Raw genomic sequence first — 27,424 nt, 5'->3', positions numbered from 1 at the left:
GGTTGATGGCAGTGTCACCCACCTCACCTCTACCACTCCCCTCGCCTGGCTGTTTCTCCTATTGAGCTTTTGTACTTGAGTACCGTTCCCTTTTTTAGGCAAGTTGTGGCAAATCTTCAGGACGCCTGTAACAGGTTTTTGATTTTTGAGTGTTGGAGGGAGCGGGAACTTGTAACAGAGTTTCTAAACTTCAAGCGAGCAAAAGTTATGCAACTTTGTTACGCTGAAGTAAATCCCCTTGCAATGTTGTGTGTTATGTTTACATAACCTTTGTTAGCTTATTTGATTGCCACATGTACTGTTCACTGATAATGTGAAAATGAATTAAAATCCTTCCTTACTAAATGCAGAAGACTACTAACAAAACAAAGCTCTGTAAGGTTAAATACAATTGCTTTATTTTAAGACTATTTTTATTTTTGCAATAACAGATTTTTTAAAAATAGGGCATAATATTTTCCAAAGAGAACAACGACAGTGTTCAAATCCCATCATCTCTTTAAGCAGTAATATTGACATTTATGAAGACTGATCACTTGCATTTTCTGTGTATGGAAGGGTTTCCTGGGCCACCAGGTGCAGACTAGTCTAGTTGGGCGTGGTAGCAGTACTACTTCAACATGACTTCAAGGTATATCGAAGAGACGCAGTTGTGTTGAACAGGAATTTCAGGATAGCTCAAGGTAAACATTAATAAGAAGTAGGATTTGATCAGGACACAGTTTTTGACAGAAGTATATCTACAAATCATACCTGCATACATTACCCAAATTTTGCTCATTGGTTGTTGTATTCCAACACTGCTCAATTCTAAAGCAAGCTGGTGGCTTTAAATTTTATTCTCAGATTTTTAACATCCACATTTTGCTTTCCCAAAAAATTGGGTAAGTTTGGTGCAATACAAGAGGCAGATTGTCAGGCAGAGCCTCTGGCCCATAGCACCCGCTCTTTCCTTTCCTCCCCAGAACAGTGGAGAGCTCCCGTGCCTCTTGCCAGGGCGGGAACCCTCCTTCGCTCTCGAGAGTTAGCTCAGAAACTTAATTTCCTCAGTATTTAATTGCACTGAACATTATGATGAATTGTTTCCAAGAGTACCTGCAAAAGCGTGGGTATTTTTCATGCTGACAGTCATGCCGCATTAAAAAAACCCTTGATTATTTTGTCTCTAAAACGTGTCTTCAACAATTGAATGTCTTGATTTTAATTTTTTGGCTGAATTAGTGATACTTCTTGATTTTATTGACAGTTTGCAGTTCTTTATTTTGAATGGGCCCAAACTATCCACTTTTTTCAGAATTGCCATTGCCAAAAGTTTACTCAGATGACTCAGTGTGATTTTAAGTGGGTTGAAATACCGTATTTTGCATCAAAACTCTTTAATGAAGCTTGGATAAGAATGTCACGTACTTGTTGCAGGCAGACTTTGTGAATTACGTTTGTTTCTTCCATTGTGGTTTTCAGTAGCCAAAGGAGGGACTACGTTCATGAGTACTGCAGCTATGCTTAAAGAAGAAACAATTTAATGCTTTCATCACCGGATCACACATTCTCAGAATGAACCTTTATCGTTCCAGGCTGTTCTTTGCAGCCTGTCTGTTGGCATTTTTCAGCAATGAGGAAATAGAACCACAGAATGATTTGGGTTGGGAGGCACCTTCAAAGCTCGTCTAGTCCAACCCCTCTTCCATGGGTAGGGACATTTTCCACTAGACTTGGTTGCTCAAAGCCTCATCTAACCTGGCCTTGAACACTTCCAGAAATGGGGCATCCACAACTGCTCTGGGCATCCTGTTCCAGCATCTCACCACCCTCATCATAAAGAATTTCTTCCTTACATCCAATCTAAACCAACCGTCTTTCAGTTTAAAACCATTGCCCCCCTTGTCCGGTCACTACTTTGGAATAATTAAGGGAGTGGTTGTGTAATAGGCACAGGAGGTGTCAGGATAAAGCTTTTCAGCAGTTGTTTACAGATGCACATGATGTCCTTTATGATAATATATTGAGGTTATTAGTCTTGTATATCTTGTATTTAAAGTCTGAAACTCCATTAATGACACCTTTGTTTTTCCTCATGTCTTTGGTGCAGTTAATAACGTAAAACTACTTCAGTCCCAGTGTTCAGTGTTGAGAAACTGTGACCATGCAACATATTTTTCATAACTTTGTGCTTGTATAACTCATTTAAAGATTTATTCAGTGTGAGTAATTTTTATTGTCTTGGATTATTAACTCCAGTGAAGAAGCTGGGATGCGCTGAAAAAGATTAGTTAGCTGAAAGGAGGTCTTCAAGAAATGTTGGTGTATTTTTGTATGCAGTACGTATTAGTTTTTTTCTTTATTTTCATGTCTTACACTTTCTCTTTTTCAGCTGTCAAACGTTTGATGAAAGAAGCTGCAGAACTGAAGGATCCTACAGATCATTATCATGCACAGCCTTTGGAGGTTTGTTTCTCTATATGTTTGCAAGAGCTTCTAATTAGGCTGTGTTCTTAATATGTATTCTAAGTTCTCTGCATGCATACGTATTTAAAATGTACTTATTTAGATACTAGGAGACCTTTTAAAATGGCTTCAGTTCTTTTTTTCCTATGATGGAAATCAACAGCAGAATTCCATTTTAATGGTATTGTAGTTCCAGGTTGTTAGTGAAAGTACATAATACCGGTTTTACACTGCACCTGAGTAATTTTATTGCACAGGTATAATATGTTTATTCCCCTGCCCCTCCTCCTTCCTGAGACCACATAAATGTATCATGTTTCAGTTAAACTTTTTACACCCAAACCTGACATCTGGCTCAGTTGCCAAGTTGCTCAACAAAACACTTAAACCTAGGTATCTATGAGGATTCACTATTTTGCATACAAAAAACCTGTGAAAAATGTAAATGGGTTCAATTCTGGATGCACTGCAAGAGAGAATGCTTAGATTCCACTTAAGTGGTACCTTCTTGAAGTCTTCTAAACACCCAGTTAATTTTTAGGCTGAGATGACAGTGGTGGTCTGGTGGTTAGAAGCTTAAACGGACCCCCCTTCTGATTTCACTGGAATAATAAAAAAGGCAATGTTCTGTGGTATTCAGTTTGGGGGTTTGATTTAGCTGTTCACAAAAATGTGTAGCACGTTTAACATGCTTACAGAAAATAGCATGTTCCTAGGTGCTACAAAAATACTTTATTATTGACTAGTTTTTGTCTGTACCTTGTGTTTCCCCTTCTGTGGAGAAATGTAAGGTTTAATTCATGCTGTTACCTGTAATTTAAGCGAAGGTCTTATTTCTGGGTTAGAACAGTGACTTTCTGGGAAGAGAACAGTGGTAGGTGAAAGGAAGTGCTGGAAATGTTGACAGTTACCTCCCATCCTTGAAAAAATTGTAACTAGGTGGCCAGTCAAAGCCCTGTGATACTGGTGTTCAGCATTAGTTTAGAGACCTCGTTCACTGAGAGCAAGCCTCATTTGGATTCCTGTCCTAACAGTAGGACTTGTTCTGCTTGTAAATATTCAGGAAGTTGTCGGCGTCATGAAATCTGATACACAAAGCCAAACACAGAACCCCAAAGAAATAATGCTTAAAGGGAAGTTAGTTATATGTCCATTGAAAATAATATTCTAAATTTCAAAGTGTACCTGTTGTGCAAGAAGGCACAGTAGCTGTTTCAAAATTGCTCAAAAGAGAATGGGAATTCTCTGGGGTGTGAGTCAAATCCCTGTGTTGACTTGGGCATGGAAGGGGCTTTGGGGAGGCTGTCGTTAATGTTCTTTCTTGGGGTGGGTCTCCCCTCAGTTCTCCAGAAATTATTATTCACTGGGGCAAAGACCCACTTTTCCCTTAGTTGACTCAGTTTTCCATCTGTCGGGTAATAAAATTCTTGTCATAATTGATACAGCTAGAGTGAAGGGCTTGAATAATGAATTTGAGGGTTTCAACAAAGCCATTGTGTAAGAAAATTACCAGAAAGCTACAATATTTTATCCTTTTAACCAGAATCTTGGTACTGTGTTGGTTGTCTTACTCTCCATTTGATTTTGTCTTCTTAAAACTTCTGTGCACTGTTTCTTTAGCCTGTCCTTGTTCAAGAAAATGGTGTTTAGTTGTCTACTTCTTTGACACGCTTTTTTTTTTCTTCTCCCTTTGATGGGGGCATTTTAGGATAATCTTTTTGAATGGCACTTTACTGTTAGAGGCCCTCCAGATTCAGATTTCGATGGAGGGATTTATCATGGGCGAATAGTACTACCACCTGAATATCCCATGAAACCACCCAGCATTATTTTGCTGACGGTAAGCATGTTTACCAGTTTTTCCTTTTTACATGATCAATTTAACCGTAGGTCTCTTGAGAGAGAGATTCTTGGCATTTAATGTTATTTTTGTAAGAAAGGTGGCATAGTACTGCTGCCTATTAATAATGCTGCCTATTTAAGACCAGAAGTCTTCCAAGGTGACTTTGGTATTCTGTACTTACATGAAGTTTTGCACCTAATAAATGGAAGTTTCCTTCAGGAAATCTCATGTTGCTGATGTGATTGTCTAACCTTCTGTTGTCTCCATGGGCCCTCTTGGTCTCTGTTGGAGACATTGGTCATATGTAGGAAGGTAGACCTATGGTTTGGGGCGAAGGCCCACATTTGTGCATAGTTTCATAGAGCTGTAGCTTTTCAAGCTCTCTGCATGGGTTACAGGAGCCACAGGCAAGCCACCATGTCACATTGGGACATGTGAGGTATCAGTTAAGGGTTTATTAATGCATGAATATAGGCAGATGGCAGACTACTTTGTTCAGAAAGCTGAATGACAGTTTTTTGAGGTTGCTGGTAATATAATTATCAAGTATTGTTTGCATATAGATTTGTTTGATGATGATTTTTATAACTTGTACCAAAACCTGAGAGTTTTATTATATCTTCCCTCTTCCTCTGAAGGCAAATGGCAGGTTTGAAGTGGGGAAGAAAATTTGTCTAAGCATCTCAGGGCATCATCCTGAAACATGGCAGCCTTCATGGAGCAGTAAGTAACAATTATTTGGAAAATGTTACCCCCATCAAGAAACTAGATCTTTAAACAGAAAAAAAAAAATCTCACAAAGAAAGTTTGTAGTAGAAAAGGAGACAGATTTTGAGGGAGTAAAAGTATGGGAGAATTTGGGAAATGTAGTCATGAAAGAGCGACATAGGAGGATTTGGGAATGGTATTAAATAAATGCAGGGTGAAAGGGTTGAGAAACTGAGGCGTGATGGTAAGATCTTATTTATTTGGGTGCACAAACATTAAGAATTCTCAGACTACTTAGACTATTCTTTGTTTTTTTTTTTTTAATTGTTCTTATGAAAGTACTTTAAATCCTATTACTTTACCCTGGTTTTGTATAATCACTAAAACCAGCTTGAATATTTATAGAGGGGAGTGTGGTCAGCCTCTAAGTCTGATGCTGTACTTCTGAACATTCAAGAGGAAAGACAATGTGGTCCGAGTTCAGAATAACAGAATGTTTTCTACCTTTTTGTAAAAATTTCATTATCACAGAAAGTGAGCGTTGGCACAATTCATCCAAGGCAGTATTTCTGTGTGTATATAATATTAGTTTTGCTGAGTACAGTACCTCAATAATTTCTTTGGGTATCAGTTGCACTTTTAAAATATGTTGATGAGATCTTGGGAATTTTCTAGTAGACCACTCTTCAACTTTTGTAGTGTCTCTTACTTTTTTTAAAGAGTAGAAAATACTGTCTTCTAAGTAGGAGGTGCAAATATCCTATCTCTATTTTGTGGTACTTATCTTCATGTGATATATGTTTACCAAATCCACTAGCAAAGTCTCTTGAATTCTTAAATTTCTTGACTATGTAAAACTAAATTGAAGGATAGATATTGTCAGAAGAGATGTATTAGTTGACTAGTCTGTTATGAGCTGTTATTAGTATTTAAATAAGCTCCTTCCCCAGCACGATGACATAAAAGGAACAAATTCTGCAGTACATTGCACAAAAAGAAAACCACTGAGCTTGTGTGCACTAAATTGCAGAATTCATATCTAATGGAAAACACGCACAAGAAGAAGAACGCTTTATGAATCATCCTCTTCTTTTTTCCCCCCATTTATATGTTAATTCTGCCTTACCTTTTTTTCTTCAGAACGCATTTTTAAAGTCTGGAACTCTAATCTTTATACAGATGAAACATTTTTGCAACAACTTTTGTTCTCTGTGTTGGCTGATGGAAGAATAAGGCCTTACCTTTAATTTATAATGCGAAGTTTAAAAAATGAAGCCTTGCTGTGTACCAAAAAAACCCGGTTGCTGCTTGTATGAAATTCAGACTACTCCTTTGGACAAAATGAAGTTTTGTAGGCAGAAAACTTTTCTATAATGAGTGTAGAATGAAATAAACTAACAGTTGTTTCTGCAACCTTGTTTGTATCTTTGTTTTCCCATTTTAGTAAGAACAGCTTTACTAGCCATTATTGGATTTATGCCAACCAAAGGTGAAGGAGCAATAGGATCTCTAGATTATACACCAGAAGAAAGAAGAGCTCTTGCAAAGAAGTAAGCACTAAGTTTATTACTGTAGGTACATACATATGTACTCTCTTTTAGGGTAAGGCATTGAGTAGGAAGTAAGTCACTTCGGTCTGTTCTCTTGCATTTATTCCAAATGTAAAAAAAAAAAAAGTTCTATGCCTTCTGTATATTTTTTTTCCTGAACATTGTGCTAACTCAGAACTTGTGGTCAAATAAAATGCTTTGAGAAAGCTGTGTTCCTTCCAGCACTGTGTGGTCAAATTAGAGGTTTGTCCGAAATTCAGGCTTAGAGATGTAATTAACATTGTGATACAGTGGTAATTGCAGTGTGGAGGGAAAATGAGTATGATGGAATTGATAGTGAGTGTAAGTGGGGGAGAAAACAACCAAAACAATGATGCATCATTTCCCTTAAATAAATAATAATAATAATAATAATGAAGCAACAGCAAAAAAAAAATCTGAAGCAACTGCTTCTGAATGAGTTCTAGGAAATTAACTTCAAATTAGATTTGTGATTATGATGAAATGATTAGCTTAGTGGACAAGGAGAGAGCAGTGGATGATGTTTATCTTTACTTTAGCCAGGCATTTGGCACTGTCTTCCTTACCATCTTCATAGAGAAACTCAGGAAGTGCAGCCTAGGTTAAGTGGGGACAGTGAGGCAGATTAAGAACTGGCAGAGCTGCCTGGCTTAAAGGGTTGTGGTAAGCAGCATAAAGTCCAGCTGCAGGCCAGTCACTACTGGTGTACTCCAGGGGTTGATACTGGGGCCAGTGCTATTATTCAGTGTCATTAATGACCTGGATGGTGGTGCAGAGTGCACCCTCTGCAAGTTTGCAGATGATATAAAACTGGGAGGACTAGCTGATACACCAGAAGGTTGTGCTGCCACCCAGAGGAACCTCACAGGCTGGAGGAGTCTCATCAGCTTCAAAGAAGAGAAAAGCAAAGTTCTGTCCCTGGGGAGGAATAACACCAGCCAACCATCCGGAAGGGAGCTTGGAAGGGGAGCACCTGGGGGTCCTGATGGACACGAAGCTGATCACAAGGCAGCAATGTGCCCTTGCAGCAAAGAAGGTGAATGGTGTCCTGGGCTGCATTAGGAAGAGCATTGCCAGCTGGTTGAGAGAAGTGATCCTTCCTCTGTACTTAGCTCTGGTGAGACATCTGGAGTGCTGGGTCCAGGTCAGGGCTGTGTCCAGGTCAGGGTACAAGAAAGATACGGACTTACTGGAGCAAATCCAGTGCAGTGCCACAAAGGTGATTGAGAGGCTGGAACATGTTTCATACAAGGAGAGGCTAAGAGAGCTGGGAGTGTTCAGCCTGAAGAAGAGAAGGCTCAGGGGATCTTATCCATGTGTACAAATACATGAAAGGAAGGTGTAAAGAAAGCAGAGCCAGGCTCTTCTCAGTGGCATCCAGTGACAGGACAAGAGGTAATGGGCACAAACTGAAACCCAGAAAATTCAATCTGAATGCAAGAAAACACTTTTTTTACTGTGAAGATGGCCAAAGCACTAGCACAGGTTGCGCAGAGAGGTGGTGGAGTCTCTATCCTTGGAGGTATTAAAAATGTGACTGGAAACACCTGAGCAACATGCTCTGCTTGATCCTGCTTTGAGCAAGGAGACTGGACTAAATGATCTCCAGAGGTCCCTCTCAACTTCAACTCTTCTGTGATTATCCTTAAATGAAATCTTATACCTGTGGGGTTTTTTTGGTCTTTCTCCTTTCCCCATCTGGGGAGGAGAAGGTACTTGAAAGACCATATCCCTATCTTATAAGCAGAGTTACTGTACTCCAAACTGAAATAGTACCTTATTTTGCAGGCAGATGTGAGCTTATTCTGCCTCTACTCTGAGCCAATTGAAGCTGCAACTTTCCTGTTAGCATGGCACTGAGTCAAAGCTAATTAACCCTGCTGAGAGGTAGGGTTTAGTGGGTTGGTCTTGATACCATACTGTCAAGGAGGTGTGGTTTCTTACTGGCTTGGAGAGCTGCCTGGAGTGTGCCCTATAAACAAATTATGTGTTCATGAGAGGAGAGTTAATACTCTTGCAGAAGCTGAAATTCCTGCAGTTGAGGTGCAAGCTCCTGGGTCCAATTTAGTATTTGTAATAATAGTTAGATCTTTATAACTTACAATTTTAGCTTGCTGTGGATATAAAGTAAGTTTTAAAATAGTAACAAACTATTAATAAAGTATAGATAATAACAATATGCAGGTCAGTTAATATATTCCTAAATGACATGACAGAATGTGTATTTGCAGTATAGGTAATTCTCAACACGTTTTTTCAAGATAGTGTGATTTGGAGCAGGGGAGGAAGTATTTTTGAGCTACTGGTCTTGACATCACTTGTCTCTCTGTGGATTGTTTTGCAAATAGTTTGTTTAAACAAGCACACAGAAGCATTATGAGAACACGCTATTCTGAGCTATGTCATTTGTGGCCAGGTCACAAGACTTCTGTTGTGAAATGTGTGGCACATCTATGAAGACAGCCCTCTTACCACTAACATCCGGAAGCGTGTCAAGCCAGGCCGACAAGGAGGCTAAAGAACTTGCCAGACAAATTAGCTTCAAGGTGAAGTCACTGTTTAAACTCTTATCTCTGTTGTATAGAATTAAAAAAAAATATTGGGGAAAAACTTGTAAATTGTAGAAAAGGTTCATCGTTCCATAAGCGTTCATCAATCACTATGTGGAAACCTGTTTTTTTAAGACAGTCTGAAAGAGAAAAGTAGAAGTGGATCTCTGACAATGTGCCAATGAATAAATTGTGCATCTCAAGCAGTGATTGATTAGTTTTAATTTCAGTGGTGAGCACTGTGGTAAGAACTGCATAACTATTGCTTTTACTTCCATGTTTTCAGTCACTAATAACTTGATTAAATTCTCCAGAATTAGTCTTATCATAAAAGCATTAGGAAAGTTTGGGCAAAGCTAACCTGAATTTTTTTCCTTTGTGATTTTTTTTTTCTCTTTTTGGCTTATGGAAGGAATAAAACATATTCCTACTGAAAAATGGTTGCAAATTCTTTTGAACTACTCTGCACCTGAAGATACTGAAACTTGAACTGGTATGGAAGTTGCTGTTACCCAAAAATGTGTTCTCTAGCTTGTGTTTCAGTGAAAGTAAGGCTTGTTTAGCCAAATACATGCCTTAGAAAATTGCATGTCTTGCATGCACAGTGTTGTTTTTCACTGGGTTTTCCACTAAACTCTTAAATCAGCCACTAAGGAAGACTGCTGTGCATGAGGGCAGGGAACTACAGTGAAATATATTATGATAATGTGGCATTGGTGCAGAATACATCCTCAATAAAGTCAGGGGTGCTAATATGTCCCCTTTTATCACCAATGTTCTCCTAACACTGTCCTAAAGATTATTTGGTTTTTTGTGCGTGCCATGAGAGTTAAGAATGCCTGCTACTGAGCGTTACTGCCAGTTTTGCAGGACCTGCATATTCCTGTGCAGTCTCACATCTAGACATGTTGACATAGTCTGTGTGTAATAACGCTGATGATAAAAACATCTCAAAATATTTTATAAAGATGAGGAGATACAGGGACGGAATTTTAAAGTTGAGCTACTCGGAGAAGCAATGGATTGCCTGCTCTAGGCTTTTTTACAATATATAAGGGTTAAAAAGTGTAGGATTAATTTTTACTTAAGAACTGCTAATCATCACAGAAGTTGCAGAAATATCAGAGTATAATTTTTTTTTCTTTAAGGAAGAACTCTTAGCTAACATTTCATACCTTTTTCAGTTTTAAGATGAAAGACTTAGGGACATCAGTCACTAAAGAATATTGGTGCATTCCATGTATCCACATATTTAACTCCACCTCCTAAGAACAAGCACTCAGCAAGGGAAAAATAAACAAAAGCGTCAGGTTTCTACAGCCTTTTACAATCCGTTGTGGGTTTTTTACAAGGTAAATCAGTTCTGTCTTGTGGTTGCACCTTCCCACCCTTTCTCAAATAAAATTTTAGGGACTGGGTTTTTTTAACCTTCCTGCTTCTCTGCTTTGCTTGACTGTGTTATTGTTTGTTTGACTGATGTTAGGGTGAGGCATTCGATTGATGTGTTTGTAGTAAACTAATAGTACGAATTACCGGCAGGGAATACAAAAGTTTTTAATCATTTGGGTATATTCCATGTCAATTTGTGGGGTAAGATCTAACATCAGATTGCTGACTGAGCGTATAATTTGAGAGCGCCTCTCTACTAGCAAACATAGTAGCAATCTCTGCATTATCTTGATCCTTAAAGAAGAGATTTCCTAACTTTTTCTAGATGATCCTGGGATTATGAGAAATTATCTCATACCAGCCTTAAGCAAAATGGTAACTTTAAAAAAAAAAGCCATGTGTGGTATTAAGGAAGGAATATGAAAATCAGGAGAAAAAAATAACAAACCCCAATTCCTCGTTACAGTTTTCCTGCTTCTGTGAGCCTCCCCCTTTGTTCCTGTCTGTTTTGATAGGAAATTAGTTTTTTTTAAAATCAGCTTTTCATTGACTGGCAAATTGTTTTGTGCATTTCAGGTGCTATATATGATAAATTCCATTCCACTTAAAAGAAAAAGAGAAAAGATAGATGACTAATAGAATATGCATTACTGTAAAACAATATGGTTTATCTACATGTTGCCATCACAAGGCATATTTTGCAGTAAAATTAATTCTCAACTGACCCTCATTATTACATTTAGATATGTTGATCATCTTTTCTTGATGTCTTTGTTCTCTCCAGCTTTTCTGGAAGCAGAGGTAAGGGCTGGAGAAAAGAGAGACTAGGTGAAAAAAAGATATTTCCATTTTGGGAACTTTCAAGTGCTTTATTTTTTTTGAATGTTAGTGTGACTTCAGTCTGGCATACTAGACTGAGTACTTTCATAAACTAAAATAAATCAAATGAACGTTTTATAGCGTATGTGCTTTATAGAGATTAACAGTAAGGATGAAATGAGCTCTTCTTGGAAAAAGCAGAAGTATGAAAAGCAGTGGTCACAGGTTCTAGGGAAGGAATTTAGAACTGGATACAGGAAAGGGAAATTCATCTTGCAGGTTGTCACATGCTGGAGCAGACCACCCAGAGAGGCTGTGGAATCTCCAGCTTTGTAGATGCTCAAAACTTGACTGAACATGACTTTACTTTCAGGAGGGGGTTGGATCAGGTGACATTTAGAGGTCCCTTCCAGCCTAAATTGTTCATAATCCTGTGTTGCTTTGTTGCTGGTCCATATTTGAGTCATCATTTGTCCTGTCTAATATTAGAGTCCCTAATAGTCAAGTGCAAAAGGAAAGCAGTGTTGTCAGATTATAAGGGGTTTTGTATCTTAAATACATCTTCAGGTTGTTTCAGTGACATATTTTTCGGATTCTCCTGAGATTACATACATCAAGAAACAGGGAAGTTATTTTTCTCACATAAAATAGTGTCATGAAAGAATATTATGATCTTGTGATCTTGTTATCACCATAACTGGTTGGTTTCTAATACAGTGTTTGTATTTCTCACTACTACTACCACTACTTATATCTGCACTTGAAGACAGGTATTACATTTGGAATTGTCATCTTTGTAATAAATTGAGATCTGGATACATGACTTGGGGGGTGACTTGCTTGCTGATAAAAATTGATCTGGTCATGTTTTTTTTTTTTAATATGTATAAATTTTGAAGTGTTTCAGTTCAGGACTATGATGCCATGTCCTTTTCCGTTCCCAAGGGATTATTGCAGGCATATATACTATTTTAACAGGAGGTTTGTTTGTGATCTTCTACATGTAACTACTGACCTCTTGTCTCAAATTTCCAAAAGCGTGAAACCTAAATTGTGGGAATTTATGCTTATTAGACATTTTATAGATGTGTACAAAAGCAGTATTATAAGTCTTGTATTTTTTCTTTTGCTCTGCTTGTCCTGAAATTTAAATACTGGAAACTGAGGTATGCGTGCCTGACACAGTGTAGTGCCATGCTGCATATATGCCCACTCTGGCTGTGAGGCAACTTCAGTACTACAACCAGTTTAGCCACATTAAATTAGCACTTACCGGAGGCTAGTTAGCCCTGCTGAGAAACAGGCTATATTAGTTCACTTGTAACAACAGTAGTCAGCATTCACTTAATGACATGAGAAACAGAAGTTTTAAAAAATGGTGTTATTTCTGGCATAATGTTGTCCTGGATCTTCTAAAGAATTTTCTTTTTTGCTCTATACATCTGTGCATTTTTTGAATGTTATACCTGTTGTTATGTGCAAACAAACTTAAAATTGTTTTTTAAACTGATGTTTGCACATCTGTAGTCTTATTTCTAAAGTATGAGAATTTCTTGAACCTGTTGGTGTGTAATTGAAATGCAGTTAGCGTATTTGATTATTATATTTCACTAAGTCTCATATTCTCCATACATTGAAATACACATTCCGAAATAAGCCAAATCTTTTTGGAGCTATTTTGATCTTGTCTCTGAAGCGTATGTATGTACTCCTTGTAGGCAGAAGTCAATTCATCCAGGAAGTCTGATGCTGGACCCTCAAACACGTTAGGATTGAACCACTCTGCAGCTTCACGTGAGCCCCCGGAGGATGGTGCATCTAGAGCGTTCCAGGATCCAACAAGTGCAACGGTACGGTCCGTCTTTGAGCTTTATCAGTGCAAGTACAGGCACAGTCTGAATCTGAAATCTATTAAGCTGATTGGAGGCTTCATTAAGAGTATGTAGTTCATACATTTCTTCTAGAACTTCTGCATACTTTTATATAAAAACTATGCGTAAACTTTAGCAAATAGTATGCTGAATCACTTTTAGAAATAGCAATCTCTTTGCTTTCACTTCCTTCTCTTAAAAATGATTAATAATGTTCTCTTGGCAATTCTTGTTCCTGGTAGTTTCTTTAATGTATGGGTTAACAGTTCATTAAAATATTTCGGTGTCTGAAGTACTACAATTTACTGTCTACATAATATATCACAGGTTTTTGCAATAGAATTCTTAGCCAGAAGCAAAAAATGTTTCAGTGATACTTTGTAGCTTCAAATATTAATCAAGAATATCTTCCTGGTTTTTCTTACCTCTTAAGTAAATCTGACTAAAATGTTCTTACCCTTTGAAGTGTGACACTTATGTTTTAATACTGCGAGGTGTAGGGCTTACATAATGGTTTCGGAAGTGACCGAGGCCTGGTGGTGGGCCAAGGCAGCTGCTGTTACTACTGTGGCAAATGCAATCTAAATTCACTGATAAATTGCAGGCAAATCCCAGCTAAGCTGTCTTTTTTAGAGAGGATGGGGCTGCAGATCGTTTAAAAAAACGAAAACACGTCAAATAACGTCAGACCATCTGTTGCATGTCTGCAACATATTTTCAAGCTATGTAGAAATATAAACATGCTAATAGCATACTTTTTTTCCCCACAATAAGGATTTTTCCGGATTGTTCAGGATTTAATAAACCATTTTATTTTATTCTTCTTATTACAAATCCTGGCTCGTATAGTAGAACTAGCCAAAATACCATGGCATTGATGGCGTTTTCTTGAGGGAAAAGAGACTGATTTTTTTGATTAATCCCATTTCTAAGAAATTTAGTTTAATTGGTTATGCTGATTTAATAAGTAAATATTAACTTAATTTTCAGCAGAACAGTCCTATGTGAAATGAGACCTTTAAATGTATAAATGTATGTAAAGATAAATTTATATGTGATAAACTGTAAATGATGAAAAGTGGATTTATGATTTAAGGGATCATACTGTCACACTCATGATTGATAGTCTGAGTTTGAGGCAATACCTGTGTTTCTGAGCTGCCACATTTTGAGTGTTAGGAATTTTCTGGAGCCATTGGGGAGTGAAAACTTAGAGCCACACGGTGGAGGAAAGAAATGTGTAACAAGGAAGACTGTTTTAAAGAATTGGAGCTTGCTATTTTTGTGTTCTTATTTGTGCAAAGGTTAATAGAAATCTTCTCAGAGTAGAGGGCCGGAGGCCTTGATCTGCTAATAGGCATGAAAGAGTATCCATGCAAACCTCAGAGCCTTTCTACTCAGCGGGGCTGCTTGCATGTGTGAAATCAGTTTGTTGGGTTAGTTCTTGTTGTGTGAAGACCTAATTCTACCTTACTAAGTTGTAAGTGTTAGATGCGGGCAACATCAAAACTATTTTTCTTCTCGTCTTGCATAAAATGTTAACCACTTACCCCACCAATGTGTGTTTAATTAAAAGTGATTGTAGAAAATTTGCTGTTGTGAACTTGAAATTTCTGCCCTTTGAGAGCAAAAAGGGCAGAGGTAGACCCAATGCTGAATCCTTGTATTAGCTTGCATAATTACCTCTGGTATAGTAGATTCAATGTGCCTAACTGAAGTCATGAGACTTTATGTCCTGCTACACAATACAGAGGAAAAAACCCAGCAGTAATCGTGCAGGAAGGAATGGAGTGTTACCTTTCTTCTGCTCTTGGAAGAGTTGCGACCAGGTTTCATTAAAAACATGCTGGTAAACAGGTGCTAAGGAAAGGGTCTACCTGTAGGCAAAGAGGAGGGAATCTGAAGGCTATGTGAAAACCAATCTACAGGCTCTTCATGGGCAAGTTTGTTCTTTCCAGCAACAATTGTCTACTCCATGATTTTTACATTTAAGCTGCTTGAAAGGACAGAGATTTTTGCAATGAATTGATGGTAGGACAACTGTAAGTACAGTGATACCCGTCCTGGGATAGGTTTAACTGAATTCTTGTGTGAAGAGCACACCGAAATGGGTCTCTTATGTGGCTTTGAGTCCATTCCCCCTGTTCCACCTGGGGCCTTATTTCCAAAGAGAGAATTTCTCATTCCATTGGAAAAAAGATATTTTGAATTAACTTTCCCTTCTGTCAGCTTTCACTTAGAAAAAGGAGTATAGCCTCACCAACTAAAGAAGCGCAAAGACTTACAGTATTTCAGTAAAGCATATTTTTTATATTTCAAAACTCAATTTGAAATAGCAGTTTGTGTTTTAGTGATGCCAGTTGTTATATTAACAGCAATGCTATCATAATGTGAACTGTTGTGTTATTCAGTACTTCAGTCTTATAGATTTTTCATAGAATCATAGAATCATAAATGTTGGAAAAGACCTCCAAGATCATCAAGTCCAACCTTCAACCCAACACCACCATGCCTGCTAAACTACGTCCCGAAGTGCCATGTCTACACATTTTTTGAACACCTCCAGGGATGGTGACTCCACCATATCTCTGGGCAGCCTGTTCCAATGCTTGTTCCAATTCCACACTTGCCTGTGAAGAGACTGACTGTGTGATGTAATTGTTGCATGGGGGGATGTGTCTGTACTGTTGGGGAAGTGCAGTCAGTGTTCTTGACTTACGGGCTTTTCCTGCCAGACCTCATCTTCTAGGTCACTTCCCTCCCTCCCCCGGTTGGTTGCCAGACCAACAGCCAGTATCTTGATTGCCACACTTAAAATTACCACAGTGTCCACTTTGGTCTGCTCTCTAGCTGACGACTAAATACATTCCCAGTGCAATGTTGAGTATTTCCTGAGTTCCTGCTGTTTAAAAAGCAGACAGAGGGATAGAGGTTGTCTCTGCAGCACAGCATGCGGTGATGATGAAGATGACTTTTCACCATGCTTTTCACCTAGTACTTCCCAGAGTTTGCTATATTTTTAAAACATGTCATCCAAGATGATTATTTAATACTTCCAACATTCTGATAAAAATTTTTAAAATAATAGCCTGCAGACGTAAGTGATGTGGTGGCTACCATCCTTCAGTAGACTGAACATAGTGTAAATTCCTTACTTTCATTTTGTTATATGAGAGAACGTTTTGTTAATCCTAATATATGTACATTTTACTAAACTAGCCTTACTTAGCAAGCTCAGATGTCTTTGGAGCGAAGTTTTCTACGAGTCCTAACAGTTTCCGAAGCTTCAGAAATAATACGGCACATCAAGTGCATATTCAATGATTGTAAAGATCAGATGCTAAAGGTGGCTACAATGTAGCTCTTATGAAATATTTTTAATTTTAGTCTATTAATCCCTCATCCCCAACCTTTCCAGTATGGTTTGGCAGAGAATGACTTAAAATTGGATGGAAATTGTGTCATGTGAGGTGTTGCATTAGTCTAAAAATCTTGACATTTTTGCTTAAGGAGAATTTAAGAACTTGCTGTAAGTGAAGACAAGAAGATTGCAGGGTTTTTTAATTTAAAACACATCTGCCGTTTTGGGGATTCTTAATGATTAAGTCTTCAAACAAAAAAATCTTTATCTAGATGTGTATATTTTTTAAGATACGCTAGCATCTGGTCCTAAATTTGTATCGGGCAATGATCACTCCTTTCTTACCTAACTTGCTTCTGCATGTCTGCTGATACTTGGTCATTGATTTTGTTCAGAATCCCAGGGCAGTGGATTAGCTACACTTTGAGTGAGGCACTCAGTGTTCTGCTGCCCTGGTGCATCTGTATAATTTCCTCCAAAAAATAATTTAAAGCCTTGCAATTGTCAGTGAATTACAGCTCCATCCAGGTCAGTGTACAGTGCCTTGTCTCATTCAGAACAGGGCCTTTCTGTTTTATTCTGAAATTTGAAATTTTCAGCATTGGGAAGAAACCCAGGTGTGTGACAGCTAGTGCTAGTTACTTTAGTTAATAAGTATAAAGACTCAGGAATATTTCTAGGCTTTTTTTCCCATTTTTTAAAAGCTACTTTAAGAAGAGTAACACTTTGCCTGCAGAGTTTGCAGTTCTTGCTTCCTCAATTCACTTCTCTCCCTTTCCCTTTCTGAAAGATGGGAGCATAGATGAACCTAGGAACTTCATTTTCAAAGGCTCAGCTTCCCTAAGTCTTTATTTTTCTTGGCATGGGTAGCTTTCAAGTGGGTTCAGTATGAAGCAGAATGACTTTCTTCTGCAGTGTAGTGGAAATCATGGCAAGCTGCGCGTGGTGTTCTTGGCTGTCTCTGCTGATAAAATAAATCTTTTAAAAACATTTTTCTTTGAAGCTACCCAAGCTGCTTGCTTGCTTAGGCAAGAAACCTGTGTAAACAGGCAAGTTGTCAAATGTGGTGAGTAATTACATCAGTACCCCCTTGGTGATAACAAACAGTGGGAAATGATGGTGAGGAGGAGGTAGGAAAGGAAGGTCTCTTCCCTGGGCTGGTTAAATCACTAACTAGGTCAAAGTTTGGAGAGCCTCTGCCACATGCAGAATATGTGGCCAAAGAGTCACAGGACCACGTACTACTTACTGTCTTGTGGGTCATCAAACCTGATACACAGTTGAGAACATTCCGTATCTGGCCATGTGGAAAGGATATCTTTTGTGGGTATAGTAGCTGGCCAAAACAGTGCTTAGGGTTACGGATATTGTGTCCATTAAAAGGCTTTTGTTTGGAAGCAAATATAAAATGTCCAGAATCCTCATTTTACCTGCTGTAATCAATCTTTTAGAAGGCAGGGGGAAGGGAAAGCTAACTCTGGAAAATAGCTGCAGGTTGCTTTAAGTGGGAACACCTGAAAATTGTTCTGAGAAGAGAAAAGAAGACTTCAAAAAATGACTTTTCGTCAAAGAAACTTTTTTTAAACACTTCAAAATTAAACCTTGTCAAATTTTTTATTTCCAACAACTGTGCTGTGTCACTATTTTTAATATTAAAACATTGGTAGTTTGAGCCTTTCAGTATTGCAAGCAGGATTAGGCTGGTGGAATATCAGAACCCCTAGTTTCAATCTTACAAACTGACTAATGATTTCCTTCAGAATTATACTCTCTTGAGCTGAACATCAGTTGCCAACGTTGATGTTTATTACTACGGATAATGGTAGACTGACGTTTGACCAGTAGAGGGCAATAGGTGTGTGCATGCATAGGTACAATGCACAATAATTTGTGCTGGAATCACTTGGGTGTTTTGTGTTCAGGGTTTTCGTTGTGTTTTTTCCAGTGGTGGTGATGCGTGGACTTTTGGAGCCCGCTGTCCGCAGGAAGCAGTGCAGCATTGCTTAGCTAGAGTTGTCTGGACTTTTCTCCTTCCTTTTCCTGCCCTCCCCAACTTGTCTCCCCTTCAGTACAGGTGATGTTACAAATCCTCAGAGACTTAACTATCTGGAGGGTTATTAAAGATTTCGTGAACTGCAAAGAGTTAAGCAAATCTTAGGCAAAAATATCTGAAATATCTTGATTTGGAACGCATCTAGAATTCAAATATCGTTTGACAGACTTTCTTGAGACATTTCTTGTCCTTAGAACTGCTAATTTGCAGCTTGAAATAGACTTCTCATGATAGCGTATGGACAAAAATGATGGATATAACAGTCTTGTAATTACTAGTGGCATGTATTAGCAGGATTTCAGGCATTAACAGTTATCTGAAGAGTGCATTGTAGTCCTAATGATTTTATTCCTTGCTAATCTTATGCACTGTCTTGCCTCACAACTCTCCATGTTTCCTTTTTAGTCTGAAACTCCAAACAGCAGTGCAGCAGCCAGTCAAGAGCATGCTCCGCCTGTGTCCACGAACACGTCTATGAGTCCACGGCAGCGCCGTGCCCAGCAGCAGAGTCAGAGGCGGGCTCCGACTTCAACTGACTTTAATCGGGTACAGCAACCAAGAGTCAACATGAACCAGACGGGATCAACTGTTCTGATTGTCCTTCTGACTTTTGCACTGGCAGCTCTTATATTTCGTAGAATATGTTTGGCTAATGAGTATATATTTGAGTTATAAGGTTGTTTCTGTTGTAATAGCAGTGGCTTGAATGCTTCGTTGAACATTCTGTATTGGGTATGACATGAGAACTGTTTACAAAGGCTACTTTTCGTATTCATGCTTAAGTCCTTATGAATGTTAATGTACCTACAGATACATTACATGTAAGAAAAGCAAAGTTGGACGTTTAACTACAACCAGTGTTAACTGCGTGCCCACTAGATACTTGGAGAAGCAGTGCGGTGGAATGGTAACATCAAGGCATGTGGGAGGGCAGTCAGTTTGTCAACTAGAAAAAGGCAATTTAAAAAAGTGGTTGATTCACTGTTTTTTTATGGAACATAAATGCAATTAATCACCCCGTCTAAGTTAGTGTAAGATTTCACGTTGGAGAAGGAATTCTAAAATGAAACACTACTATGTGTTTGTGTCCGGTGAACTCTTAATTTAGGGAGGATACAGTTTTGTAACAACTTTTATTTACCATGACACATTTCTAGAGGGGGGACACATACAAATTGGTTGTGATGCTGCTTTGTGTATGTGAAAGGGGGAAAGGAGTAGGGGGGCAAAGAAGGGGCCAGAAAACTACTCGTTAGTTATTTTGATTTTTATTTTTTGGAAGAAAGACTGGATAATCTTTTGCAAGATTTGAATGTCCTCTTCTGATACTCTCAATTGTATATCTTGGTTTTTTTAAATTTGAAGACGATATAAAACTATTCCTGCAATAGTTATAAATATGTAATATAATTATTTACCCAGTGCTATTGTCTTTTAATTATACCAGAAATATTCATAATGTGTTGAACTGAATGTTTCATATGCGATTTTATTTACTAAAGAAAATTTAAACCTTATTATGCTTAAACTCTCATATATATGAACGTGCTTAAGAGAAATATTTATTAAAACCTTCGTAATAATAAAGAGTTTCAAGCCAGTCTTTGGTTATGTTTCAAGTATCACATGGCCTTTTGTTTGGGTTTTTTTGTTACTTTTTTTTAAACCTAAAATCGATATTGGGCCCTGGTAATATTCGTGAGTGCTGTGAGATCACATACACAAGCAATAGACCTGCAATTGTTAGGGTTTTGAGAGGTTTTGTCTCTGAATGTTTAAGTATTGCAGTGAAGTAGAAGAATGCAGTCAGTGGGATCATTTTCCTCTTTTATTATTGATCAGATTTAAATGTATTTTAGTATGTTTATTTCAAAGACAATGAGATCTAGCTAACTTTCATTTCATTGCTGTCAAACACGTTTATTCAGCCAGCTCAGCGCTTACACATTCCGCTGCAGAACAATCTGATGGCAATACATTAATTGATGTGGTTTTACCTAATTTGGATATTTATTTCATTAGAAGTGAAAAAAAAACCCCTAAACAAACCACAAAAGCCCCCCAAAACCCACACCAAAACCCAAAAAACCTCTCCAGATCCTGTGTTTCCTAGTTGGTATGTTGCTCGAATACCTGTTCTATTCAAGTATTGCAAACCTGGGCTCACAGAAGAGAGTTCTGGAAGAGGTCTGACCCAAAAGATGGCTTTGCTGGGGTTTGAGCCTCTTGCTCCTCTGGATGCTTTGTTCTGAAAGTGCTTTGCTTTTCCTAGAGACTCACTGCTGTGCCAAGCAAACTTTTGCTCTCGTACCTGTGCCACATGCTGGTTATTAGTAAAGCAGCTAAGTCTTCTGCAGAGAGGCAGTCTACATTGCCCTTTGAGGGGGTGATGAGAAAATAAGCTGCAAATGGTTTCTGAAAACAGCCTTTTCCGTGTGATTAAAGAAATAGCTGCTTTGTAGCTTTTTATTTCAAACTTTTTTTAAAAAATAAAGGTCAAAATGCCTGATTGTGCAAATACCTATTTGAAAAAAATAAATATTAATGGTGACTTGATTTATGTAACGAGTCCATTGCATGTGTAGATACTTTGGAGGTTACTGTGTTTTAATTTTCCTTTAAAAGTTAACAGTAAATAAAAGCATCATTTTCAGAGGGAATAGCTCATCTTTTATCTTCAACAGCGTCGAGAGCCAGACTAAATTGGAAAATAAAATCTCAGCTGCTCTCTCAAACCATCAAAATATGTACCTTTTTGCAATGATATACATGTCTGAAGCACAGCACAGGCGGTTTCCAGTCGAAAAAGATGCCACGGGAAGGAACAGAAAATCTGGAAAGCCTAATGAAAAGGGACAGCCCGGTTTTACACTGTCTGGCAGAAGGATAGCACTGTCCTGAGATTAGGGGATTGAGCAAAAAAGCCGGCGTGCAGAATTGCGGGTTTTTATATAATGGCTTTAGTAAATATCCTTTAGGACCCAGTGGAAATGTTTGGTGAGGCAAACTTCATGAGTAATGGCCAATCATTAAGCGGTGATGAGGGAAAAGCTTTGAGTGAGAAGCCCCTGAAAGCCTGTCGAAAGCATCACGTCGGGAAAGCAGCGTTCCTACCACCCATCGCCGACGAACACGCGACGCCGGAATTAGAGTTGATTCAATGTTTAAACCCCGGGGGACTTGTGCTACAGGAGGTTACTGGAGCGCAGAGTGCTCGACTCCTGTTTCCAGCAAGATGCCTTATTTTGCAAAACTCCTTTTATTGATCTTTTGCTTACTTCTTCTTGTGGAAAGCAGAAAGCACAGGAGGAGGAGGTGGACGAGCCAGCTGGAGGTGCAGAGGGCAAGGTAAGGGGTTTTTAAAATGCTTAAGTTTCTCTTCCTGTAGTGCTATAAATACATTGCTACATAGATAGAAAAATCTGCCCTGTCAGTGCCTTTGTGTGTGTTCTATGTGCAAACGGCTTTATAGACGATGTTTTTTGACTAGTGTCTGATACTATATTCAGTTTTAACTCTAAATGGACACGTTGAATGATAATTAACTCTGAACGAGGCAGGTTTTGCAGGTAAGTTGACCACTGCAGCTTGGTAAAAATATTCTTAGTCGTATATGTGAATTACAGAGAGAATTAAGAGAAGTTGCAATTAATAGAGATGTTCAGATCTGCATGTTGTTCCAGCACTGTTTCAAGAGCAGGCTATTTACTGTGCTTGCCGGGAGGTCTGTGCTACTTACACTCACATGAAATGGCATCTTATTTTCCAGCAGTTTGAGGTGGGGGTGTTGGTTAGCATGTATGGTATCGACTAATAACATATAAATCCCTGGAAATTACCCAGGGGTTGTAAAATTAAAAATATATTTTGAAGAAATACATGAAAACTTTACAAAAATATGTATTTTAAAGTCAAGCAAAGGCACAGGAAAGAGTTAAAGGTCTTAGTAAAGTTTATTAGATTTACTGTTGCTGAGATTTGACCGGAGGTTTACGTTGGAAAAGATAATCTTCCAAACCTGTCAGTCCATCCAGAGTATGTTATCCTTTTTTGCAGTTATGTCATCCAGTGGCAATTATATCTTACAAGATTGTCCATTGTTCAGAGGGCTCAAAAATAAAATTGGGTTAATCCATCTTACTAAATGGCTTCACTGTGGCTGTAAACCTTCATCTTTTCATTTATTTTGGTGGGGCTTTTTTGGTTTGACAGTCAAGGCTTTTATTTATAGGGACTGTCGTTACTTGAACGTTTTACAAGGACATGTTGTGATGCAACTGAAAGCAAAGAATACCTCATCTGCTCTCAGATTTATACTACTTATTGAAAAATACAGCAGCATATGCTTTTAATGACACAAATGTTACAAAGCTGAAACAGCTAGGGCCTGAGCCTGAGATCCTACAGCCAACTGAAGTTTTGCCACTGATTTCCACAGAATCTCCGTTACTGACAGAGATCTTTCATTTAACTCGGAATTTTTTTCCAAGTCTGTGTTCTGGGAAATAGGGAGGATTCAGCAGTAGCATTTTTTTGCAAACCAGTCACGTGTAGTAGAGACCATCTACTTCGAAGTAACAAAATAGTATCAATCTTTCTTTTAAACGTGACTTTATCCAAAAGTGGTGCCAGTCTCTGGGTTAGTAAGTTGTTTGAAAAATTTGTAGTTTTATTTAAACATTGCAAAGATGATGTACGATTTCCACAGTGCCACTGTTTTTGTGAAGTTGTGATAGAGTGGAAATCAAAGCACTGCTGTGATTATTTATATAGAAGAATTTACTGTAAAGAACGAGTGATACTATTCGGTCTCCTGTGAAATAATGATTTTAATGAACAGTTTTCCAACCAGGTAGAACCTGAGGAACTGTATGTCTTTTGTAGATATATATTTACATTTTCTATACAAATAATGTACTTATTTAAAAGTATATAAAAGTATTGGGGGCTATTAAATGTGAATAACATTGTAAATACAGAGAATTCTGCAATATTGCCAAAAAAAAAATGTGTATGGATCAATGACACTGATATCTTAAATTTCCAGTTACATAGAAAAAATCCAGTTGTCTCTAAACCAGCAATGAAGAGTGGACTCTCCTAGTAAAAGGAAATTAAAACCAGTTCCTCTGCTGGCTTTCTAATCACATAAGAGAAATGAAAACAGTGTCCTTTTTAATAACTGCATCACATTTTCTGCTTAGTATTCCTCTTGCTGACTTGCCATAAGAAATACAGTAAATGTATTTTACAGTAAAAGTGTTAGCCAAGAAAACTTATTCCTGTGTTTGGGAATCCACATTTGGTGAGTTTGATATTTTGTGTCCTTTAAGGTCTGATCTAAAGATCTTTATACTGGTTTCAAGAATCTAGCTTGGGTTGTGCAAGTGCAGGGCATCTTCAGTTCTGTAGTTCACTACTTCAGCGTTGTGTAGAGGTTCTTGCCCACAGAGCTCTGCAGGTTTGGGTTCCTTGTATCAGGAATAGTGTGGCCAGCAGGAGCAGGGAAGTGATCGTGCCCCTCTACTTGGCACTGATGAGGCTGCACCTCAAATCATGTGTTCAGTTTTGAGCCCTTCACTACAGGAAAGATGTTGCATTGCTGGAACATGTCCAGAGGAGAGCAACAAAGCTGGTGAGGGGTCTGGAGCACAAGTCTGATGAGGAGCAGCTGAGGGAACTGGGGTTGGTTAGTCTGGAGAAAAGGAGGCTGAGGGGAGACCTTATCGCCCTCTACAACTGCCTGACAGGAAGGGGTAGCCAGGCGGGTGTTGGTCTCTTCTCCCTAGTAATGGGCGATAGGACGAGGGGAAACGGCCTCAAGTTGTGCCAGGACAGGTTTAGGTTGGATATTAGGAAAAAATTCCTCACTGGAAGGGTTGTCAAGCATTGGAACCGGCTGCCCAGGGAAGTGGTCGAGTCCCCACCCCTGGAGGTACTTAAAGGCCATGTAGATGTGGTGCTTAGGGGCATGGTTTAGTGGTGGGATGGCAGGGCTAGGTTAACGGTTGGGCTTGATGATCTTAAAGGTCTTTTCCAACCTGAACAATTCTGTGATTCTGTGACTCTAAGTGGTCCCGCAGGCGCCGAGACAGCTGTCTGCCAAGTGTGCGCAGGGGAGTCGTTCAGCCTGTGCCTTCGTGGGAAAGGAATATGGTAGAGCCAGGCTAGGGCTGTGGAGGTAGGAACCCAAATTAAGAAATGCCGGGTTAAGGGTTGCCTGTACCTCCTTAATTGCTCCCCTTGTTTTACGTTAACACTGAACTGTAATGCATTGGTTTTTCTATGAGCGGTGCCTCAGGGTGCTGAATGGGTAACGCTTGCCTGATTAGAAACTACGTTGTGTTTATTCTCTCTTCCTCCTGCCCCCCCCGCCCCCCGCCCTTGCTGGTAATGCAACTCTTCCACAAAACAGTGGTATGGCTTAAAGCTGTGCAGCGTTGCCGAGGCCATTGCCTGGAGCAGCTTCATGTTGTGCTCTGGAGAGCCTGGGCTTTGCGTAGGAAATTGGCGTGTGCTCACTGAGTAGCAGCTCCTGGCTTCGTCCTCTGATGGTATGGGGTTTTTTACGTTTTCCAGGGATACGGTCCCCATATAAAACTGGGTGAAGGGATTCAGTGACACCTATTTGTATGAAGTTGAGAGCATTTTTGCTGCTGTACAAGCTGGCAGATGGTACAGGAAACCAAGGGCTCATAACTAATAGAAGATACATTGATTAATAAATTCTGCATTTCATTCTGTTTTGGAGAAATCAAGTGATAAATTAACTGCAGAGTAAAACCCCTCAGAGCCACCTCAGTGACTGGTGGGCAGAGGATGTTGGCCCCAGCATTACCTACACACCAGGGAATAAATTTCTAGTGACGACGTAAAGACTTTGGTGCTGACAGAGGTAGTGTGAGTGTGGAAAGGTGCAGGTGTATGTGTCAGATGGGCTGTCTGTGCTGCTATGCTGCTAGCTGGGATTTTCCAGGGAGCTGTGTGCTGCTGCCAGGGCACGTCAGACTTGCTATGCATAGTCCTGACACTGTACAGAGCATGCGTACGTCTGCTTGTAGCTTCCTCGGAGCATCAGCCCCTCTCTAAGTGCCAAACCAGTACTGCTGGCATGTCCAGCACTGGACTGGAAATGGTTCGGGGTAACTCTGCCGTAGCTCTGTGATGGCTGCATCTCAGGAATTGCAAACAAATGCCGGTAGTCCTCCTAGGCTATCCATCTGGATGGAATTTCCACATAGAAAAAAGAGAAAGTCTGAAAAGTAGTGCTTTGGTTAATATTTATTGCTCTGTAAAAATGGCTGGCAATGCTTCTGGTAATGTTTACTGCTCTGCATAAATTGTCCTAGAAGAGAGGGCTCAGGAGACATTTGCTGTCTCGGTTGTGCCTGTGAATGCTGTGTTTTCAGTGGCCTCTGCACTGGACAGACAGACACAGTCTGGCTCTAAGTCTGCTTATTCCTCCCTTCTAACCGTTGTGCAAAGCCTCATGCTTCACCCAGCAGAACCCCTGCACTTTTGAAGTAGAAGTGGCTTTGAGCTTCTGTTAGCTAAAGGCGTCCTGCCAAGGTTTTTGGAAGCGGTCAGTGATTTGCAGTGTCTCATGAGAGACGTAATTTTCAGGACATGCTATGTGCCAGCCTGCGGTTGGGACCCAGAAGCGGAAGTAGACCATCAGGGCATGGCAGCATGGAACTCGGCACACAGGCTGTTTTTCCGAACAGTGGTCCAGTGGGGCAAGTAGTCTGCTGATCCCAGCTGAGGCGGCTGCTGCTGGCAGGCGTGCTCAACCATCATAAACACATGGAAATTTAAGGTCAGGCGAAGCATTTAGTCAGCTGACTTTCTGCGTAGTTGTCCTGGTTTCGGCTGGGACAGAGTTCATTTTCTTCCTAGTAGCTGGCATAGTGCTGTGGTTTGGGTTTAGTACCAGAAGAATGTCGATAACTCACTGATGGTTTAGTTGTTGCTGGGTGGTGCTTAGACTGGCCAAGGACTTCTCAGCTCTCAGCTCTGCCAGGGGCACAAGAAGCTGGGAGGGGGCACAGCCAGGACAGCTGACCCCAACTGGCCACAGGGCTACTCCAGACCGTGTAACGTCCTGCTCAGTATAGAAACTGGGGGAAGAAGAAGGAAGGGGGGGATGTTCGGAGTGATGGCACTTGCCTTCCCAAGTAACCGTTACGTGTGATGGAGCCCTGCTTTCTTGGGGATGGCTGAACCCCTGCCTGCCCATGGGAAGTAGGGAATTAATTCCTTGCTTTGATGCTTTAGCAGGAGTGTTGGACTAGATGATCTCCCGAGGTCCCTTCCAACCCTTGCCATTCTGTGATTCTGTGATTCTGTGATTTGCTTGCGTGTCTTTATCTCAACCCACGAGTTTTCCCACTTTTACTCCTCTGATTCTCTCCCCCATCCCATTGTGGGGGGAGTGAGCGAGCAGCTGCATGGTGCTGAGTTGCCAGCCGGGGTTAAACCACAACACACGCCCAGGGCATTGCACAGCCTCTAGTTGTGCAAGGTTTGATGTCTCCTGAGATTTTTTTTCACCAGCACTGCAGCATCACAGCAGGGCGAAACAGCAATGTGAAACGCAAAAGCAGGGAGGGACATGCGCACACACAAATGGCAACAGCAGATCGGAGAAGCAAACCTCGCCCCTCACCTTCGGGTTGTGCCCTGGCTGTGGTTCATGTTTGCAGTTGTGACCTCTGCTGTTGTGGCTGTTGTCCCCTCTGGCTGTTCTGCAGCTGTGCGGTTGTCCGTGTAGGCTGTGAGATGCCTACAGCCCCAGCACGGCTTCCTCACCAGCCTG

General features: G+C 39.8%; 2 protein-coding genes across 2 annotated transcripts in view; both read left to right on the top strand.

The window, feature by feature from the left end:
* The window catches only part of UBE2J1 (ubiquitin conjugating enzyme E2 J1), a 29,236-nt gene extending 8,196 nt beyond the window's left edge, over positions 1-21,040 (top strand). The window contains exons 2-8 of the mRNA XM_009640017.2: positions 2,372-2,445; positions 4,154-4,285; positions 4,927-5,011; positions 6,441-6,546; positions 8,984-9,113; positions 13,043-13,174; positions 19,015-21,040. Coding sequence (XP_009638312.1) covers positions 2,386-2,445; positions 4,154-4,285; positions 4,927-5,011; positions 6,441-6,546; positions 8,984-9,113; positions 13,043-13,174; positions 19,015-19,284 — 915 coding nt within the window. The 5' untranslated portion in view covers positions 2,372-2,385 and the 3' untranslated portion in view covers positions 19,285-21,040. The remainder of the gene's footprint in view (positions 1-2,371; positions 2,446-4,153; positions 4,286-4,926; positions 5,012-6,440; positions 6,547-8,983; positions 9,114-13,042; positions 13,175-19,014) is intronic.
* A 789-nt stretch (positions 21,041-21,829) lies between these two features.
* LOC104127351 (gamma-aminobutyric acid type A receptor subunit rho2) overlaps positions 21,830-27,424 on the top strand; it is a 40,816-nt gene continuing 35,221 nt past the window's right edge. Inside the window, exon 1 of the mRNA XM_009640016.2 lies at positions 21,830-21,957. Coding sequence (XP_009638311.1) covers positions 21,845-21,957 — 113 coding nt within the window. The 5' untranslated portion in view covers positions 21,830-21,844. The remainder of the gene's footprint in view (positions 21,958-27,424) is intronic.

Source organism: Egretta garzetta, unplaced genomic scaffold, assembly GCF_000687185.1.
Source record: "Egretta garzetta isolate BGI_Z169 unplaced genomic scaffold, ASM68718v1 scaffold76, whole genome shotgun sequence".
NCBI classification, from domain to species: Eukaryota; Metazoa; Chordata; class Aves; order Pelecaniformes; family Ardeidae; genus Egretta; species Egretta garzetta.
Note: the sequence above shows the minus strand (reverse complement) of the source record. Positions and strands in the feature narration are given on the sequence as shown.